General features: G+C 37.9%; 1 protein-coding gene across 3 annotated transcripts in view; it reads right to left on the bottom strand.

Moving 5' to 3' along the window:
- LOC149223347 (Ribosomal L18p/L5e family protein) overlaps positions 1–15,667 on the bottom strand; it is an 82,328-nt gene extending 66,661 nt beyond the window's left edge. For 2 of the 3 annotated variants that reach the window (XM_089385814.1, XM_089385815.1), the window contains exon 1: positions 15,358–15,667. Coding sequence is in view for 1 of the 3 variants with exons in the window: in XM_089385813.1 (XP_089241939.1) it covers positions 13,838–14,257 (420 nt within the window). In the remaining 2 variants the exon portion in view is untranslated. Of the gene's footprint in view, positions 1–13,721; positions 14,283–15,357 lie in introns of those variants that run through there. The other variant, XM_089385813.1, reaches the window with a different exon arrangement.
- Positions 15,668–18,108: the final 2,441 nt, after the last annotated feature.

Genomic DNA, 18,108 nt, shown 5'->3' with positions numbered 1-18,108 from the left:
CCTTGGGGCTCAAGAGTGGTATTCTACCTCAGTTTGCAGCTGGGAAATCTTGGCCAGAAGAGCCTCTAACGGTTGTTCCCTATTCTTTTCCTCCTTATATGCATAGTATAAAACATTATTTCTCTACTCTGTAAAATCATTCCACAAGGAGGAAATCTCTTTATAACATTGGAATGATTTGTTTTTCAAATGTACCTCTGAAACATGTATCTTCATTTTTCCTGCACGAAAATACTTTTCAATAGTTGACCTAGCCTCTTCTTACCTCAAGCTTTCACCTGTGAGCTCATTCCAGAAAAATGTTGTTATAAAAATGCTCCCTCCATTATTGCCCTTGATACACACTTTATAACTTCTAAACTTGCTTGCATACCTAGTAGAAATTCCCACCTGTCATTCATAAATTTGAATCAATGTAAAAAAATGGTTTTACAATGGCCTTGTGTGGGGGGGTAGTAGATGGTAAATGGTTTAGGTAGGGGGAGGAGGGGGTCCTGCAATGCATGAGATGGAGACAGTTATAAAAAGCAGTAAGAGTGAAACAACTTTACAGAGGGGGTGTTAGGTTAAAAGTCAGATAGGCTAGGACCCCGCAATCCATTGATTTAATATTTCACACATCTTGAGGTAATGTATATAACAATGTTTTAATGAGTGAAATGCGGGGTGGGGACAAGGTTTGAATGGACAGAAATAATATTTACTTTTGAGTCTTGACCCCCCGTAATATATGGTAACAAATGTGGTTCTCCTATTTCGAGATAAGGGTTGGTCTCAATTTTTATTTTTTATTTTTAAATAATTCTATATTCTAAATAATTAACTTTATAAAAATATAACATTATATTTCTATAAAATTAAAATCATTTAAATAATATAAAATTATTATTAAAATTAACCAGCACATTGCATAATGACCATTTCACCACAGAATATGTATATGTCTGAGGCTTAGCTAGGAGACAAATTGGCAATTATATAAAAAAAAATGTAGCCTTCTTTGGTGTAAGAAATAGCTACAACATATGCTCCAACTGGGGGTTGCTTCCCCCTGTGGGATGCAGAGAACTAGTAGACCACCTGCCTTGATTATGTTGGGCATGGAGTCTTGTAACTTGTGACTTGAATCTGTTCTGCAGCCTGCTCAAACTGAAACAATCTATGCTGCAAATGTGAACTCAAACTCCTGTAAACCAATATCTGGTTCAAACTAAAGTATGCACACTAAAATTGATTTATTCTGAAAACCGCACACTACATACTGAAATCTAAAAATTATTGCACACTGAAACTGAATGATCCACTGATTCAAACCCACACACCTCTATTTAATTGAGCTAAAAATATGTACTATTAGGTGTAATCAAACTTCCAATGTAACCACGTGGGAAGTGGATTAACTGGCAGATCACTTTGCATGCAGCTGAAGATATGAAAAATATTTACAATATAAAACTCAAATTCCTTGAGTAGCTGATACTTACAACTGAAATTTGAAGACTGCATCCTTTGTTGATGTTTGAAATTTCTGATCATTGCCATAAGGAAGAAAAACATGTTGTTGGATGCCATTATCATAGTAAGAGATATGCATGTCATTTTGAACCAGCAACATCTAGAACCCAGTGGAATCGCCATATAGACAAAGTGGAGCCGCCAAGTGAAGAAATTGCAACCAATATCAAATGCCTACTCCTTGTTCACCAGCAAGGAATAGATCTAGTCAATTATCGTTCTCCGAGAATAGATCTCTTCGTTACTTCGCTCCCTGACAACGGCGTCAAATGTTGTATCTGTTTCTCGAAGGCAGTTCTTGGCTACGAAACTATGCCGAGAAACCAACTCGACCAAACTTTAGGTTCAAGCTAGCCCTCAAACCAGAGGGGGCTCCCTCAAGTGTTACGGGCTTTTTTTAACATTGTTCACTATCACTGGACAACAGCCTTTGAAGCACAATGGCCAGATCTATTATTTGTTGTAGGTGGTTGCTGATGAATATCCAATCTCTGCTTAGAAATAAATCCCTCTCTTGCTGAAACTTGATCAAAGTGCCAACATCTAGTTCCAATAGAAAAACATAGCTTAAAGAGTTTGGTGGAGGAAAATAAGAGAAATCAGATAATTAAGTATTCATACTGAATACTTAATCAATCAAATATAGTAGATGCGTGTAGAAGAATTCTACAGCCAAACAGATATACATTCAAGAGATGACAAAAGGCAACAATTAAATGATGCAGAGGAGCTAATTTAAACAGACTGTTCAATTAGCTAATCTCAGTGTAGATGATAACTTTGCAACGGATTGTCAGGGAGGTTGATACTCAAACCTAGCCTTGCCCTAACTCCTATGTTACCTTGAACATATGCAAAAACAAATTATGGAATAACAAGGAAAGACATACATGAAAAACGATTTCTATCATGAAACTAAACCCAGAATACTTTAATTAAATTCCTATAATAAAGTCTTTACAAAAATGGCAGGGTTTTGGCATCAAAAGCCAACCCTTTTACAATGAAAATGAAACAATATATAGGAAAACATCTTCCTCAAACTGTCACTAGTCTATAGGAAACAAATCCTATCAAATAAACTAAAAATACAATATGCTGCAGAAAATCTGGAAATGGCAGAAAGTCTTCTGCCTTTAAATCTAGGAGTGATCCTTTAGTTTCTGATTCTTCTGCTAAGAAATCTGAAGTTGTTTAAGATTCTGCCCTGTAAATTTGGAAATGATTGCTTGACTGTTGATTTTGTTCCCTCAAATCTGGAAATTGGCTCATTGATTGTTGATTGATTGCCTTTATTCTTGAAACTGGTTGCCCATTTTTTGTCACAAATCTGCCTTAATCTTCTACCTGTTGATCTTTTACCTTAGAATCTGGAGGTTGTTGAAGTTGCTCCCTAAAACTCAGTTAATATGCCCATAATCTGGTTGACTGGTCCCTTTTTATAGAATTGATTAATCCCCTGTCATTTGATAAAAAAAATTGATAATTCAATTATCTTAATTATCCTTCAAGTGCTTAATCATTGTCGAGAAATTTGAAAATGATTTGGAAACCATTGATTTTTTGTCACTCTTTAAGTTTCAAAAATATAAATCTTAAATTTTTGGGAATAAGATATTTTGATAAAAATATTTCCGAAAAATATATAAAATCATATTTCCATGAATTTCATAAATGAAAACTCAAAATATTTCCTCAAATGATTTTATCCCGTGAAACCATTCATTGTTTGAAATTCATGTCTTGTTTTGAAATACATATAAAACAGTTCCTTTTGTTGGAAATACTGAGAGGGGGGTGAATCAACATTTCTTTTCAATTGTTATTATTACCAGTTTATATTCTTTACAATTTTAATCAAAGAAATGATTTTATTAAATATAGAAAAAGATTGAATACAATATCTGATGAGTTTTGCCAAGCACCAACTTGGATTTTGATGAGGCTCCAACCTCTAGGGCTCCGACCCTATCTTACCAAGGCACCAACCTTGAATTTAAGAGCACCAACTCCAAGGACACCAATCCTTCCAATTCTAAGGCACCAACCTCAAGGACTCCAACCCTCTAGATTTAGTTTGTCAAGAAATGTTTGATTGTATTACATTGTTCCCAAGGACTTTATCAAAACCTGTCCTTGCAGTCTTTGCAACAGGTCGTTGTCTGCGTTATGGCTTCACTTCGGGTCAGGACCTTCCAAGATGAATCAGGTTAAAGATTGTCCTCCCACTCCGTCTTTTGCTTCCTTCTTTGCTCGAGTTTCGGCTTTTGTTGCACCTTCGTCTTCTGCTAGACCTTCGGCTTCCTCTGTCTTTTCAAGTTCACGAGTTGTCAACTTTTTAATTCTTCTCTGTGCCGGATGCCCGATCGATGCTTAAGGTGAAGGTATTATAACTTGTATTTATACGGGTTTCCCCAATACCCAAAAGACACGTTCATTTGGAAGAGTAGTCGACTTGTTGTATATTAAACTATATCGAACAGTCTTTCATCCAATTATATTGTAGACTTGATTAATCACGAAAATCACATAAAAGAGGCTATACCCACAGGGAGGACCCATATGCCACGTCATTACCTCAATCACAATCGCAATTATTCGAATTCCCACAATCACAACTCTTAACATCACCACTGTAACATGGTTGATATTCATACTGTCGATGAAACGGACGTCATATAATATTAAACCATCGTCAATAGATTCATCGGGTCCACAAGTCTTATCACAATCAACAGTTCGACAGTGATAACCCTTATGATTTGCATAACTTCCCCGATACCTGGACCCGATACTGCATAAAGGTATATTCTAATAGAGCTATCGGGTCTGCGTATTATATCGCAATCGACGTTTTAACATTCCTTTGAAACTTGCGATTACTGCGGATGCGATATTTCATTAAGTCATGCTATAATGGTGCAGCAGGTCTGCAATGTTATCGCAATTGGAGGATTTGGATATACATCCCTTTATGACTTGCGATATGATCGTTCCGATAGGCGGATGCGATATTACATTAGGATTGTTTTCATAAACAGATCGGGTCCGCAGCTCAAATCGCAATCGGGGGGTTCATGACAAGGCTTTAAAGGGACTTGCGATGTGGCGGACGTGATATCATATTAAGGCGTATGTAATGGAACTATGGGGTCCATATTACATATCGCACTCGGCAAGTTTTGAGCAATGGCATATAATAGAAAATGCCGATATTATATACTGCCGATACGATTTCTCCGATAACTCTGTTTATGCTCCTTCGCTACTCCTCCATTGTTTTCTTCTTTTCAATCCTTACTATTGGGTCCTCACCTTCTTTTCGGTCCTCACTTCTATGGCTTCTTTTTACTCTTTCGTTCTTCTGATAGCTCTTCTTCCAATGGCTTCCCTGATGGCTTTCCTCCTTGGCTTCTTGCTTCTTGCTCCTGTTACTTCATGGATCTGCTTCCCCTTGGCTTCACATCATCATTTGATATCCCAGATTATTAACATCAATGATAATCTAGATCAACACCTTTCCTCATGAATTTCATAAATCAAATCCAAAAATATTGCTCTGTAAACCCATCCATGGTTTTTTAAACCATGTCCTGTAATTCTCCATTGTAGCATTTATTTGTTTATGAATTTCATAAATGAAATTAAAAACAATTTACCTAAACCATTCATTGTTTTCATATTTAGTTTTTCCCACTTTAGTTTACTTATGAATAAATGAAACTTCATAAATAGTTCTCTTTTTTTTGTGAAAACCATCTACTATTTTGCTTCCCCATGGTTTTGAAAACCATGTCTCCCCTTTTTTACTTCTGCAAAAACTTTGATGTTTTCAACTCCCTTTTTTACTTCTGTAAAACCTTTGGATAAGAAATTATCCAAATTTTCTCTTCACTGACATTTTCCTCTTTATAATTATTTTCCTCCTTATATCAATAATATAAAACATTATTTCTCTACTCTGTAAAATTTCATTTCTACCTCTATAAAATTTTCCACAAGGAGGAAATCTCTTTATAACATTGGAATGATTTGTTTTTTAAATGTACTTCTGAAACATGTATCTTCATTTTTCTTGCACGAAAATACTTTTCAATAGTTGACCTAGCCTCTTCTTACCTCAAGCTTTCACCTATGAGCTCATTCCAGAAAAATACGATTATAAAAATGCTCCCTCCATTATTGCCCTTGATACACACTTTGTAAGTTTTAAAATTGCTTGCATACCTAGTAGAAATTCCCGCCTGTCATTTATAAATTTGAATCAATGTAAAAAAATGGTTTTACAATGGTCTTGTGGGGGGGGTAGTAAATGGTAAATACTTAGGGTGGGGGGTTCCCGCAATGCATGAGATGGAGATCGCTGTAAAAAGTGGTAAGAGTGAAACAACTTTTCAGAAGGGGGGGAGGAAGGGGGAGTAGGTTAAAAGTCAGATAGGCTAGGCCCCCCGCAATCCATTGATTTAATATTTCACACATCTCGAGGTAATGTATATAACAATGTTTTAATGTGTGAAATGCGGGGTGGGGACAAGGTTTGAATGGACAGAAATAATATTTTAATTAATTTGACTTATGGATTTTGACTTTCGACCCCCCATAATACATGGTAACAAATGTGGTTCTCGTATTTCGAGATAAGGGTTGGTCTCAATTTTTATTTTATTTTTTAATAATAATTCTATATTGTAAATAATTAACTTTATAAAAATATAACATTATATTTCTATAAAATTAAAATCATTTAAATAATATAAAATTATTATTAAAATTAACCAGCACATTGCATAATGACCATTTCACCACAAGAATTTGTATATGTTCGAGGCTTACTTGGGAGACAAACTGGCAATTATATAATAAAAAAATTGTAGCCTTCTTCGGTGTAAGAAATAGCTACAACATGCCTAATGGGGTCTTTTACAAATTACAATAACTCTTTGACTTCTCGTAATACATGGTAACAAATGTGGTTCTCGTATTTCGAGATAAGGGTTGGTCTCAATTTTTTTTAATAATAATTCTATATTGTAAATAATTAACTTTATAAAAATATAATATTAGATTTCTATAAAATTAAAATTATTCCCCCAGTCAGGGTGTGAGCTAGACAGTGTTGAAATTTCTAAGTATTACCCGTTAGAAATTTTATCTGTATTCTCTGGTTTATTTCTCCTACTTGTTAATTATGAACAAGTTATTTAAACATATCAATATCGAAATAAACACAAAACAGTCTCAACCATCTACAGATCAACAGCTGAAAGAAATAGCAAACACACAAGTGACACCGTTATTTTTTGACAACTCGTCCCCAAAAAAACCCAACTTGGGAAAATCGATGCAGCAATTCTGAGAGTTATTTTATTATGCAGTCTATCTGAGTACAATTGGGTGCCAAACTGGCTCACCCAATAGAGAAAAGAATCCGGCAGTAATACCTCTCAATTTGGAAGCAGATATTCAGAAAATCTGCCCCACGAAACCCTCTCCAGCACAATTGAAGCACTACATCAACCCTCCTGGCCTTTGCGTCAGCCTCAAAACCCTCTGTGTCAGCCCTCCTGGCCTCTGCGTTAGCCTCAAAACCCTATGTGTCAGCCCTCTGAGGCATTGTACAGCCTCTACGACCCTCTGCGTCACTCCTACACCCTCTGCATGGATGACGCAGGCCCTTCTGGCCTCTGCGCTGTCTCTGCTAGCCTCTATGTGGCTCCCTCTGGCTTTTGTGTCTTCCTCTCTGCCTCTGCGCTGGTCTCTTAGCACTATCTCCACCTCTCTGTCTCGTATTCACTGCCCCTCATTGCAAACTAATCACTTATTTGATTTCTCTTAGCAAACCCCGCTTTAGAAAATCGAATGACTAATCACTCTAGTGTGTTCTCCCACTAGCCCTCAAGCCTCCTCTTATACTTTCCCTGTTGGTCCTTCAACAGCCGAGATTACATCTCTAATCAACTACTATGATTAGATTTGGCTTGATCCATGTCCTTTAGAACCTTCTAACCTAGTTTTATATTAATACCTATTAATGTTTTATTTTTCCTAAGTTTAGACTTAGCAACTCCATTAAAAATATTAATTATTTAATATCTCCTTAACCGGGTAGAATCTGCCCCAGTGTTGCGGGGGAGCGCCCCCCCCCCTCGCTCCCGCTCCCGATCCGCGCGGGAGCGACTCGGGAGCGGGTCGGGAGCGCGCTCCCTAAAAAAAATTTCGCTCCCTGCCTTTTCGGGAGCGTTTTCGGGAGCGTTTTGCCTTTTTTGCATTTTTTTTTTTGTAGTAATGTTCGAAATGCAATTTTTTTTGAAAGAAACAAATAGTTTTTGAGTGGGGCAACTTAATGATCAAGTCTAGGCCCTAGTATTGATATGTTATTCATGGTAATGTTAAATTCTTAAAGTAAAAGTGACATTTTCTTTAATTTTCATTTTCATCCTTTTACTTAAATTTTTAACATTACCATGAAATGACTCAGGATGTTTGAGAGTGGTTTCGTCCTCATTGGATTTCATATGGAGAAAGTAGAATTTTAGATTTCATTCAAAATCCAGCAGACTTATCAGTTTTTCAGGATTTCAGGGTTGGGGGATTGCAATGTTTCCATTGAATTTTGTCATGTATTAGGGTATGGAACTCATATTTAATCAAGAGTACCAATCCCTCTATGTACCTTGATGTTAGTGACATTGGTTGTCGAACTCCTTTATCATGACCCTTCTAAAAATGTACGCATCACTCAAACAAAATCTTGACTTGACATGCTATGCTTTTTCTATCTTATGTTAATGCTTAGAGGGTGATATTAATGACAAAGATCCCTATACAGATACAAAGGTAATGACAAAGATACCTCTGGATATTAATGCTTGGAGGGTGATATTAATGACAAAGATCCTAATTTTGCAACAAGACTAAAAAATTAGACATTTCTCGTGGTGGCAAGAGGCCCAAGCATAAGAAATAGATAATAGATTTACTTCTCTTTTCTAGTTTCTAGTAGCTTTTATAACTATTGACTCTTTCATATTTATTATGATATTTTTTTAAACAATATATGACAATTTAAGTTTGAAGTTGGCAATTATAACTCATTAGTAATGAATTATGAATATGATGCTTCATGAAAGTTGAAAGTTGTTTCATTTCATTTCATTTTATAACATTTCATTTCATGTTAGATATTATTTGTTGTAATGGTTACACTTAGCTTACAAGTACAACTTTGGTGATCAATGATGATAAATGTTATATATTGAATTTTGAAAGCTTGAAACTTTAAGATTGATGAATCATGAGACTCAATATGTTGTATGTTACTATGTTACTAACTTGCGGACGTGGTTGATGAAGATTATAACTTCTAGATGATTGTTGTTATATGGTTCAATCTATGCTTTTTTATGTTTTTTATATCTAATTCATCATTCTACATGTTTTTGTTGACATATATGTATCAAAAATTAAAAAACATAAAAAATATATATATTTTTAAAAAATCGCTCCGGGATTCGCTCCCAAACCGGGAGCTTCTGAAAATGGTCGCTCCCGCTCCCGCTTCCGCTCCCGCTCCCCGCTTCCGCTCCCGCTCCCAAGTAACATTGATCTGCCCAAACCATTTCTGAGACTTGGAGATCTCATGTGCTTTAGCCTCTCCACTAATTTTCATGGCTAGAGCACATCCGATGCTACCCCAAATCAACAGACAGCACTATCACGGTGGGTGATTAATGGGGGTCTTTTCGAGGCAACTCCTTGCCACCCTCCACATGCATAAGGCATATGGAGCGGTGGCTCTATGCATGCAAAGAGTAATTACCATAGTGGAAGGTGGAAAAGGCTTCAGTGTTTGGAAGAATTTTAGAACCTTCGGGTGTGAGTTTATCAGTTTTCTGGTCGACGAGAGTAGCCTCTTGTGGTGTTTGGGTGCTCAACTCTGTGGTTTGGCGCAAGTTCAGCTCACAAAAGGTCTCTAGACGTGGCTCCAATCTCAGCTTCTCCTCACACCGGTAAATGAGTATGTGGTCTGCTCTCTTTACAGTGCCCCCATGCATCAGTCTTATTACCTGCTGGCCTTTGGTTTGTCTAGTTTTGAGTCGTCGAAGTCTCAAAGGAGGATGGTTTTTGAGCAAATGTATGTATCTATATGGAATTTGAAGCATGTATTAAGGTTTCCTGGTTTCCCCGTGTCTATAATCTTTGGTATCCTTCTATCCCAAATGGGGTTATTATGTTGGTGGTCTCTTTCTGGGTTATGTCTCAGTGGTTCTACTCTATCCCGCCCTCGGGGTCGGTTACTGTATCTGTGGGTTGGTGGTCTAATGACCGTGCCCTTGGGGCTTTACCAAAAGGTTGCATCAATCGATAAAAAGGCCCACTGAATCCTTGAGAGGATGGGTTGCCCTGATGGCTTAATGGGGTTAATGTATTTGTTTTTGTCTGTCTGTAACAGAAGTCAGAATTGGATAAGGCACAGGGCGACTCTCTGGGTTTCATTCCGGCAGTATTTGGCTCACTTATGTCCTCTGGCAGGTTTGCGGCTCGGTAGCATCCCTTGGAAGTCAGGTTCTTCTGGGTTTTGGCTGCCATCTGAGCCGATTAAAAGTTTGGTTTTAGTTTATCCAGGAAATTGCAGGTCCAGGAGGATGGCTCGTTCGGCTGTAGCGAAAGGTAAAGGCGGCCCAAGCTCAAGGGGCCACGGCAAAAGAACTATGGGGTCTCCAGCGCCCAGCCAACCCAGCTCCTCTGGGGGCTAAGCTCGAGGCCGCAAACCAGTCTCAAGCATCATAAACGATGCAGCCATGACATATCATGAGGGAACTTCGAAAGAGATTCGCCAGTTAATTGAAGAATGGGAAGAGGATCTGAACAAGCAGGCATGCATGATGGACATAGATGTGGAGGACTGGCGGGTCTTGGTGCCGGATTCAGGGCACACCCAAGGCCGAACCATGCAATTTAAGCAGACTTTGTTCTTGTACTGGTCAATGAAAAGTATTATGGCAAAAGCCTTGGAGCAGATCTCCGCGGGAAAGGCAGCGGTAGTTCACGAGTTTCCTAATTATAAAAAGGAGTTTCAAAAACTCCAGTTCCAACTGCAAAAGTAGGATGGCAGGTTGCGTCGCATTGAAGAGCATATCCCATGCATACCACAGACAGAGCTTCCGGGTTCCACTGCTAAGGACCCGGCTCCGGTGGAGTCTGTTGATGATGATGACTAGTTTGATAGCTATGCCCATAGTTTTTCCTTTTCTATATGTAGGAAGACTTTAAATTTCAGTATGTTGTTAGTTATGTTTTCAAGTATCTAGAGTATAGGAAGTTTAAAGACAATCAGACATATTTGGCTTGGTTGGATAGACTTATTATTTTTTGTTTCTGGATGGCTTATCACGCCGTTAGGTGGCCAACAGACTTGGTTTCCCTCTAGGCAAGTTGAGGCCACCTAACTATTTGCATGTGGATGTAACTTGCCTTTTTGAAATTAATGTAAAATTATTATTAAAATTAACCTGCACATTGCATAATGACCATTTCACCACAAGAATTTGTATATGTCCGAGGCTTAGCTGGGAGACAAATTGGCAATTATAAAAAAAAAATTGTAGCCTTCTTTGGTGTAAGAAATAGCTACAACATGCCCAATGGGGTCTTTTACAAATTACAATGACTCTTTGACTTCTTGACTTCATGACAAATTCCTAGAAGCACTCAATGGGTGCTTGACCTATAAATAAAATAACCTTGAGCATGAAACCCATGCTACAAAAATAATAATAATAAAAAAATTATTTTTCTCTTTACATCAAATAAAATCATGATTACATTAGACATTATGAAGACTGGACCTAGTTACACATTTCAACATATTTGTTGGGGTGATGTTATTTTCAAAACCCATTGGAAACCAAGGAGAATAACTTCTCATATGCCAGAATTTGGGTTGAAATGGGTTTTGCAAAAGGACTCCTTGAGGCGATTCAACTTGACTTGGAGGGTTGATGTCATCTTTAGGCTCTGGATTATGAGTAGATTCCTTTTAATTGCAACATTTTCCATGAGTATGGGCACATTGTGAAAAGTTGTCCTAATGCTCTAGCATCTCAACCTCCTTCCAACGCCATCTTCTCAAAATAATGTTGAGCAAGGAGCATTCAAGCAAGTTTCAAGGAAGCAAAAGAAATCTAAGAGGTCTCATCATACCAGTAGGCCTAAGTCTCACTAGCATTCTTCCTCTAGTAATAGATTTGAAACTTTGCAATCTTCAGGGGAAGAAGATGAGGTTGACGAAGCGCAGTTCTGGCACCCTGTTCTGATCAGCCAGCTCCAGATCAAGTGCAATCAGAGAACATCAAATCACTCGCTAAGGAAGAGGTTCTATCCAAGGAAAATGACAAAAACTTTGATCTAGAAATGAAGGAAGCAGAAGTTCGAATAGTGGAAGAGAAGGTGGTCAGTCTTTCTTCCTCTTCTCCTTCCTATTCAGATGATTTAAAAAGCAAGACGTGTTCCTCCCCTGCATTAATAAGAAGTAGAAAAGCTTGATGAAAGAAATCTCCAAAATCTGGTGCCCAACACTCTTTTGCCTCCCCATGGATCTATTGGGGGGTTGATTTCACTTGAATCATAGAAATGTTTTGTTTTTATATCATCTTGTGCAAGCAATTTGTAAGAATCTACTCCTATATTCAAGAAGTATGTTTTAAGTTTTAGTAGGTTAGTTTTGGATTTCCCCTCTCTATCCTTTTATTAGGAGGATGGTTTTTTTTTGTCTTCTTCTTGCTAGAACCATTGAAGATATTTTCCTTGTAGCATTCATTCCAATGTACTCTAGCTACATGTTCTAGCCACAGACTTTTGATGAATACAAATTTCTTAATACAGTTTAACAAAAAAAAAAACAATCCCCACATCAATGTTGGAGGATTTTTCAGCTGATGTAGAAAAACAAATCTAGATTTAAAAAAGTAGCAAAGAAAACCCACTACCTGAATCAATGTTGGATTTTCACATTGAAAAAAAAACATTATGACATCTCAGGAATTCAATTAAATATCTCATGAGACTTCATGATATTTGATGGCTAACATGCAAACCAAATAGCTTCAACGACTATGTGAACAAAAGCATCATGGATGATAAAGGATGTTAAAGCATTGTGATGCTTATTAGATCTTTTGAATATGAAAGAAGTTGACCTTCGTTTTTTTCAAGGTGAGTTAACGAATACAACAAGTTTTGAAGAGAATTACCCTAACTAACAAATGATCTAGTCATACACATAATGCCTTAACAAAAGATCAACCCAACGACTATTAGATACTGTAGAATTCCAAAAGGCTAATCCAATAGCTTTGTGCTAGCCCAAATTTTTTTTTAACAAGAACCAAGAATAGTTATTGTATTAAAAGACACTGAGCTAAAGTTTAGTTTAAATACATGATTACATAAGCAAATTGAAACTAGTGGACATGGTCAAAATGGAGTATCTATTAATGACCATCTATAGACTTTGAAGCTTTTGTGTACATTTCCCAACACTAACCTAACAAAAACCAAAATTTACAAAGCATCAAAATGTTACATTAAATCATGAGGAATTGTTGCTCCGCTTTAATTTCTAAGTCTCTTGATTAACCATGAAGGAAGGGGGACATACCCCTTTTGCCCTTGCCACCAAAGTTCACCTTGGTTTAGGCTTGCCCCAAATTAGCCATGTCATCAGCCTTGGAGTTATTTGATTTGAGAACATGGAGACATTTCTTCTTGGGGATAGACTGAGACAATTGGTAAATCTACTTGAAAATGTGACTTAACTTAGTATTTGAGGGGGAAGATCCTGAATATAAATGGTAAATTATATTCAAGGAATCACCAAAAACAATCACCTCTTGAATTCTCAGATTCACAATTTGCCTCAAACCTTGATATAAAGCAATGTTGTTAAAAGCGCGAGCGGGATTAAATCGGCGCCGGGAATGAAGCGGAAAAAATCGGAAAAAGCGGGAAAAAAGCGGAAAAAAGCGGGAAAAAAGCGTTTGGTACAAAAATATTCATTTTTTTTCAATTTTTTTAATATATAAACCATCTACAACATAAAATAAATACATTGACACATAAATATGATAAGAAAACTAATATATAAGATGTTTAATATCATTTCTAGCGCTAAAATCACACATAACATTGAATCATGTCCTAAATAGTAAGTCCTGACTCCTGAGTCCCAGCTCAGCCTCAAAATATCAACAAAAAATATGATAATGTATCTCATCATGTCATAATGTCATAGACTCATATACAATAAAATGAAAGTCTAATCCTATTGATTTCCTCTGCCCCTCTTGCGAGAAAATGTCACAGCTTTCTCTTTCCCTCTAGATGTAGATGCTGGTGCCTGTGCTGGTGGAAATGGCAATGGAGTCTGATGTGCTCTAGAAGCTGAAGAACTAGAAGTATGAGCTACAGGAGGTAGACCACGTCCTCTACTAGTCCTAGTGGTAGCCCGGGTAGGCGGTGTCACCTCCTCCTCCTGCTCCTCCTCCTCCACCTGCTCCTCCTCCTCCTCCTCCTCCCCCTCATCCTGCACTAACCAATCATCAGTAGAATCCATGAGAGGCCTCTCGGCCTCAACCCTCCATGCAGCAGTGGTGTCAATCCCATCCAATGAGATGGCATCCACATCAGGTGTCCTCTCAAGTTGCCTCACCCACAATCGAAGATTGTAGTAGACGTAGACCATGTCATTAAGTCGCTGGGACTCCAACCTGTACAAAGATCATGAAATAATAATTAATAAATCCAAATTTTCATTATAAATCGTGCTGCCACGGACCCCCGAGCTTTTTTACGAAAAAAACGGGCTTTTTTCGAAAAAAGCGCGTTTTTTTCAAAAAAGCGGGCTTTTTTCGAAAAAAGCGGCAAAAAAAAATTTAGGCGCTTTTTTCCCATAAAAAGCGCGATTAAATCGGCTTAGGGAAAAAAGCGCGATTTAATCGCGCTTTTAACAACACTGATATAAAGCATAGGCTTCAGCAACATCGTTGGAAGTGTAACCTAAACCCCAAGCATACCTATGTTCTTCTTGATTCTCAAGGCAAAAAAATAGTCCCTCTGCCCCGCTCACTTCCCCAGCTTTGCGCTGCTCCAGTTAATCGAGCTCAAAAAGTCTAATTTCATATGGAAAAGTCCTAACATGATGCCATGTTTACTAACCAAAGAAACCCAATATGTTTGATTAGATTCAAATGATTTGTAAAATGCCATGCGCGTTCACATAATTTACCGTTTTCCACTATTTTAGATTTCTGAGAGTGCTCTGCGCCTTTTATGTATCTTTCTGTATGTCATTGCGTTAACATTAACATGATATGGGTTTCTTCGCATGACTATAGATTTGCCAAAGAAACCAAATGAGGGAAAAGGAATTGCACGCCAACTGTTTGACGAAATGTGTCAAATACGATAGATTCAGAGCTGCATAAGAGTTTCAGTAATTTGGACACTAAAGGGTATTCTCTGCAGTAGAGCTCAGAAGGACAACCTGCAGCAGCATCCAAAGGTGAGAGATTGAATGCAAAGTGTTTGACATAATGCCTCGATAGATTTAGGCCTTTAATTCAATTTGGACGAGACAAATCACATATTCGGTTAACAAAATGAGTTTTTTTCCCTTGGATTGCAGGCAAAATTTGCATAGATACCATCTGATAATGAGGCCTGTAGAATTGGCTTGTTCTTCCTCTTGTGGGAAGCGCTAAAGTTTTGTGGGAATGTCTGAAATAAATTGAAGATTGAACAAGAAGAAGAACAATTTCAAAAGCAAAAGGAAAAACAACGCACCTGCTCGTAATTGAATGTCTACTATCCTCCAAAGTCGATGCGCTCAAACTTCTTGCCTTTACAACGGAAAGAAAATGCGGGCGCTGTTATCAGCATTCAAAGGGAATGATGCCAGTGAACTCCTCTGCCATTACATCTATAAAATCTACCATTACTTCCTGAAAATCTATCTCATTAATTAATAAAAAGTGCAGTAATCAAGCACTTTCTGCCTCGACATCTATCTGTAATTGTTGAGGTACTGAGCTACTGTTGTTTTAAACCATTTTTGTATTTGTACTTTAGCATTTAGAGTCAAAACTTCCCAGGTATCCATGGAAAATGAAATAAAGTTTACATGTATCAAAATTTAAATAGTTTTTAAAATTATATTAACAAATAAAAATATTATAATTCAATTTGTTTACATAATAGCGTATTAATTAGTTGGAAGTATGGTTTAAAGTTATTTATGTTTTAATATAAAGTTTATTAAAACATAAAATATAATTTAATTATATATTAAAATTTTGAAATAATCATAACGCAAAAAATATATATATTAGTTAGGTAAAAAAATAATAATTTTTTTGAAAATATTATATTATAAATAATAATTTTTTTGAAAATATTAAAAAATATATATATATATATCTTATAATAATTTAAAATTTAAAAATAATATTAATAAAAAATTAATGGACAAGTTTGTATATTTAGAATAGGGTTTTCAGAATTTTAATGTAATTATAAGTGATTATTGGGTGGAGGGGAGTGGCTTAACCTCCACTAAATATTCTAGAATATTTTTAGTAGTAGAGATGGATCAAAGGTTGAGATTTGTCTTAAGCCTACTTATGTTCTTTCTATCTTTTTAATTAAATTGATTAAAAAAATTGTCATATGAACAAGTGCCATAAAATTAGTTATGGTGTTTTTGGCATGCGGTATTGAGAAGTCATGGTATTGGCTCATAATATTGTAACAATGCCTATTTATAAGTTATGAGTTGCCATGACTAACTGGGGTCAATCTTTGTGGTTAAAAATCTTGCTACGTGTTATTTTAAATGTATATATGTTTAACTTATAAATTAGTTTTTTTATAAATTATAATAATAATAATACCCCGAACAGGGTGCATGCCCACAAGGACAGTTGGGTGGCGAATAGCACCAACGTGGAGACATGATAGTTTATATACGGCAAGGTGGTGCGAGGGTAGGTGTGTCACTCCCTTGTAATGTAACTCTTAATTGGCAAGCGTGTGAACATTTGGGCTGGCGGTTGTGTAGAAGGAAGTTTTTACTGGACTAGGGAGGTACCTGGCTAGGCCATTCTGTGAACAAACCGCATGAGCAAACAAGCCCTGTGGATTATGCGGGCTATCAGTGGGAGTCGCAAAGGAAAAATCGTGCATGCAACCCATGGTGTAGGCAAGGAATTGGGAGCCTTTAGCAGACGATGTGAGCTTGGACTCTAGGAGGGTGGAGCTCAGGTGGTAAGTGCTCTTGTCTCTCACTTTTGGTTAGTTTTAGCCTGTTCTAGTATGCTCCAACTGCTAGGAGGTTTTTCCCCATTGTTCAGTGTGTTGGGTTTTACAGGAAGTGGGCTCGGAGCATGCTCTCAGTGTTGTGGTTGACGGGTTGGTTTTCCCAAGGCTCTGCTTTGGTCAGGTGGACTATGAATGGAGTTTTGCGGGGTTGCTTGCAGTTTCTAGGCTCCTTTTTAATCTTTGCTTTCTGTAAATTATTATATCTAGTGCACTGGGGAATTAATCCTCTAGAGTCTGTATATGTGCTTGAAGTGCAAACTGTGTTATTACCTGGGGTGCTTGGAGTAACCTGGGGAGTTGTGGGGCTCCTCCCTCGGTTGTTGGAAAAGGGACGAGGATTTGAGGCATGCCATAGCTTTATCTCGGTGAGGGGACTCTGGCAGAGGTGGAATTATCAGTTGCTAGCGAGGTGGGAAGAGTTGTATGTCTAGTGTGCGGGCTTGCAAAGGCAGGGAAAGCGTTGGTGGAGTGAGGTCTGGTGGGAGGTGGGAATTCTCGGCCTTGTGAGTGGGTGGCAGTTTTAGGGGGGATCCTTCATTCAATTCCTTTCAGTATTGGCAGAGGTGGCTGGATAGAGGGTAAGGAGCATCATTTGTGAACATTGCAATGGTTGTGGTGGTGTTGGGAGGGCAGGAGCACAATTGTTGGTGCACGCGATTGTTGGCTTCCTGGGGTTTCCTGTGCTACAGGGGGAACCATGAAACTGGCCACAAGGTCCTCTCACGTGGACAGAGACCCTCCAATGTCGCCTGGTCCCAAAAGGAAATCTAGCCGAGGAGTTGCTATGGTCGGTTGTGGTCATGGAGGTGGCAGTGTTTCAAGTGGGAGTCATGTCCGTAGAGGCAAAGCAAATAGGAGCGGCGCATAGGCAGCAGTAGAAGAGTGGTTGGGCATGGTCGAGGTCATGGGGGTACTCAGAGTCGTCAAGCTCCATCCAGGTCTACAGGATAGTCTATGCAGGCAATGTTGGAGGCTCAAGATAGAACATGTCACGAGGAGCATGGGGTAGTGATGGTAGCTCTTCAGCAACTGCAATATTTCCAAAGCCATCTTCGTGAATGAGTGGTTGTGGTGTGGCATGGCTAGACTCTTCTATATGTATAAATTAGAGGCATGGCTGACTCATCTGAAGCAACATACAGGTTGTCAGTTCCACCCTCCTCCCCCCTGGGGACAAGGCCTCATAATCCAACGTCCATCACTTCTGATGGCTAGCTA

This window comes from Pinus tabuliformis, chromosome Q (assembly GCF_031772625.1).
Source record: "Pinus tabuliformis cultivar Carrire ecotype Pingquan chromosome Q, CPIR1, whole genome shotgun sequence".
Taxonomy (NCBI): Eukaryota; Viridiplantae; Streptophyta; class Pinopsida; order Pinales; family Pinaceae; genus Pinus; species Pinus tabuliformis.
Note: the sequence above shows the minus strand (reverse complement) of the source record. Positions and strands in the feature narration are given on the sequence as shown.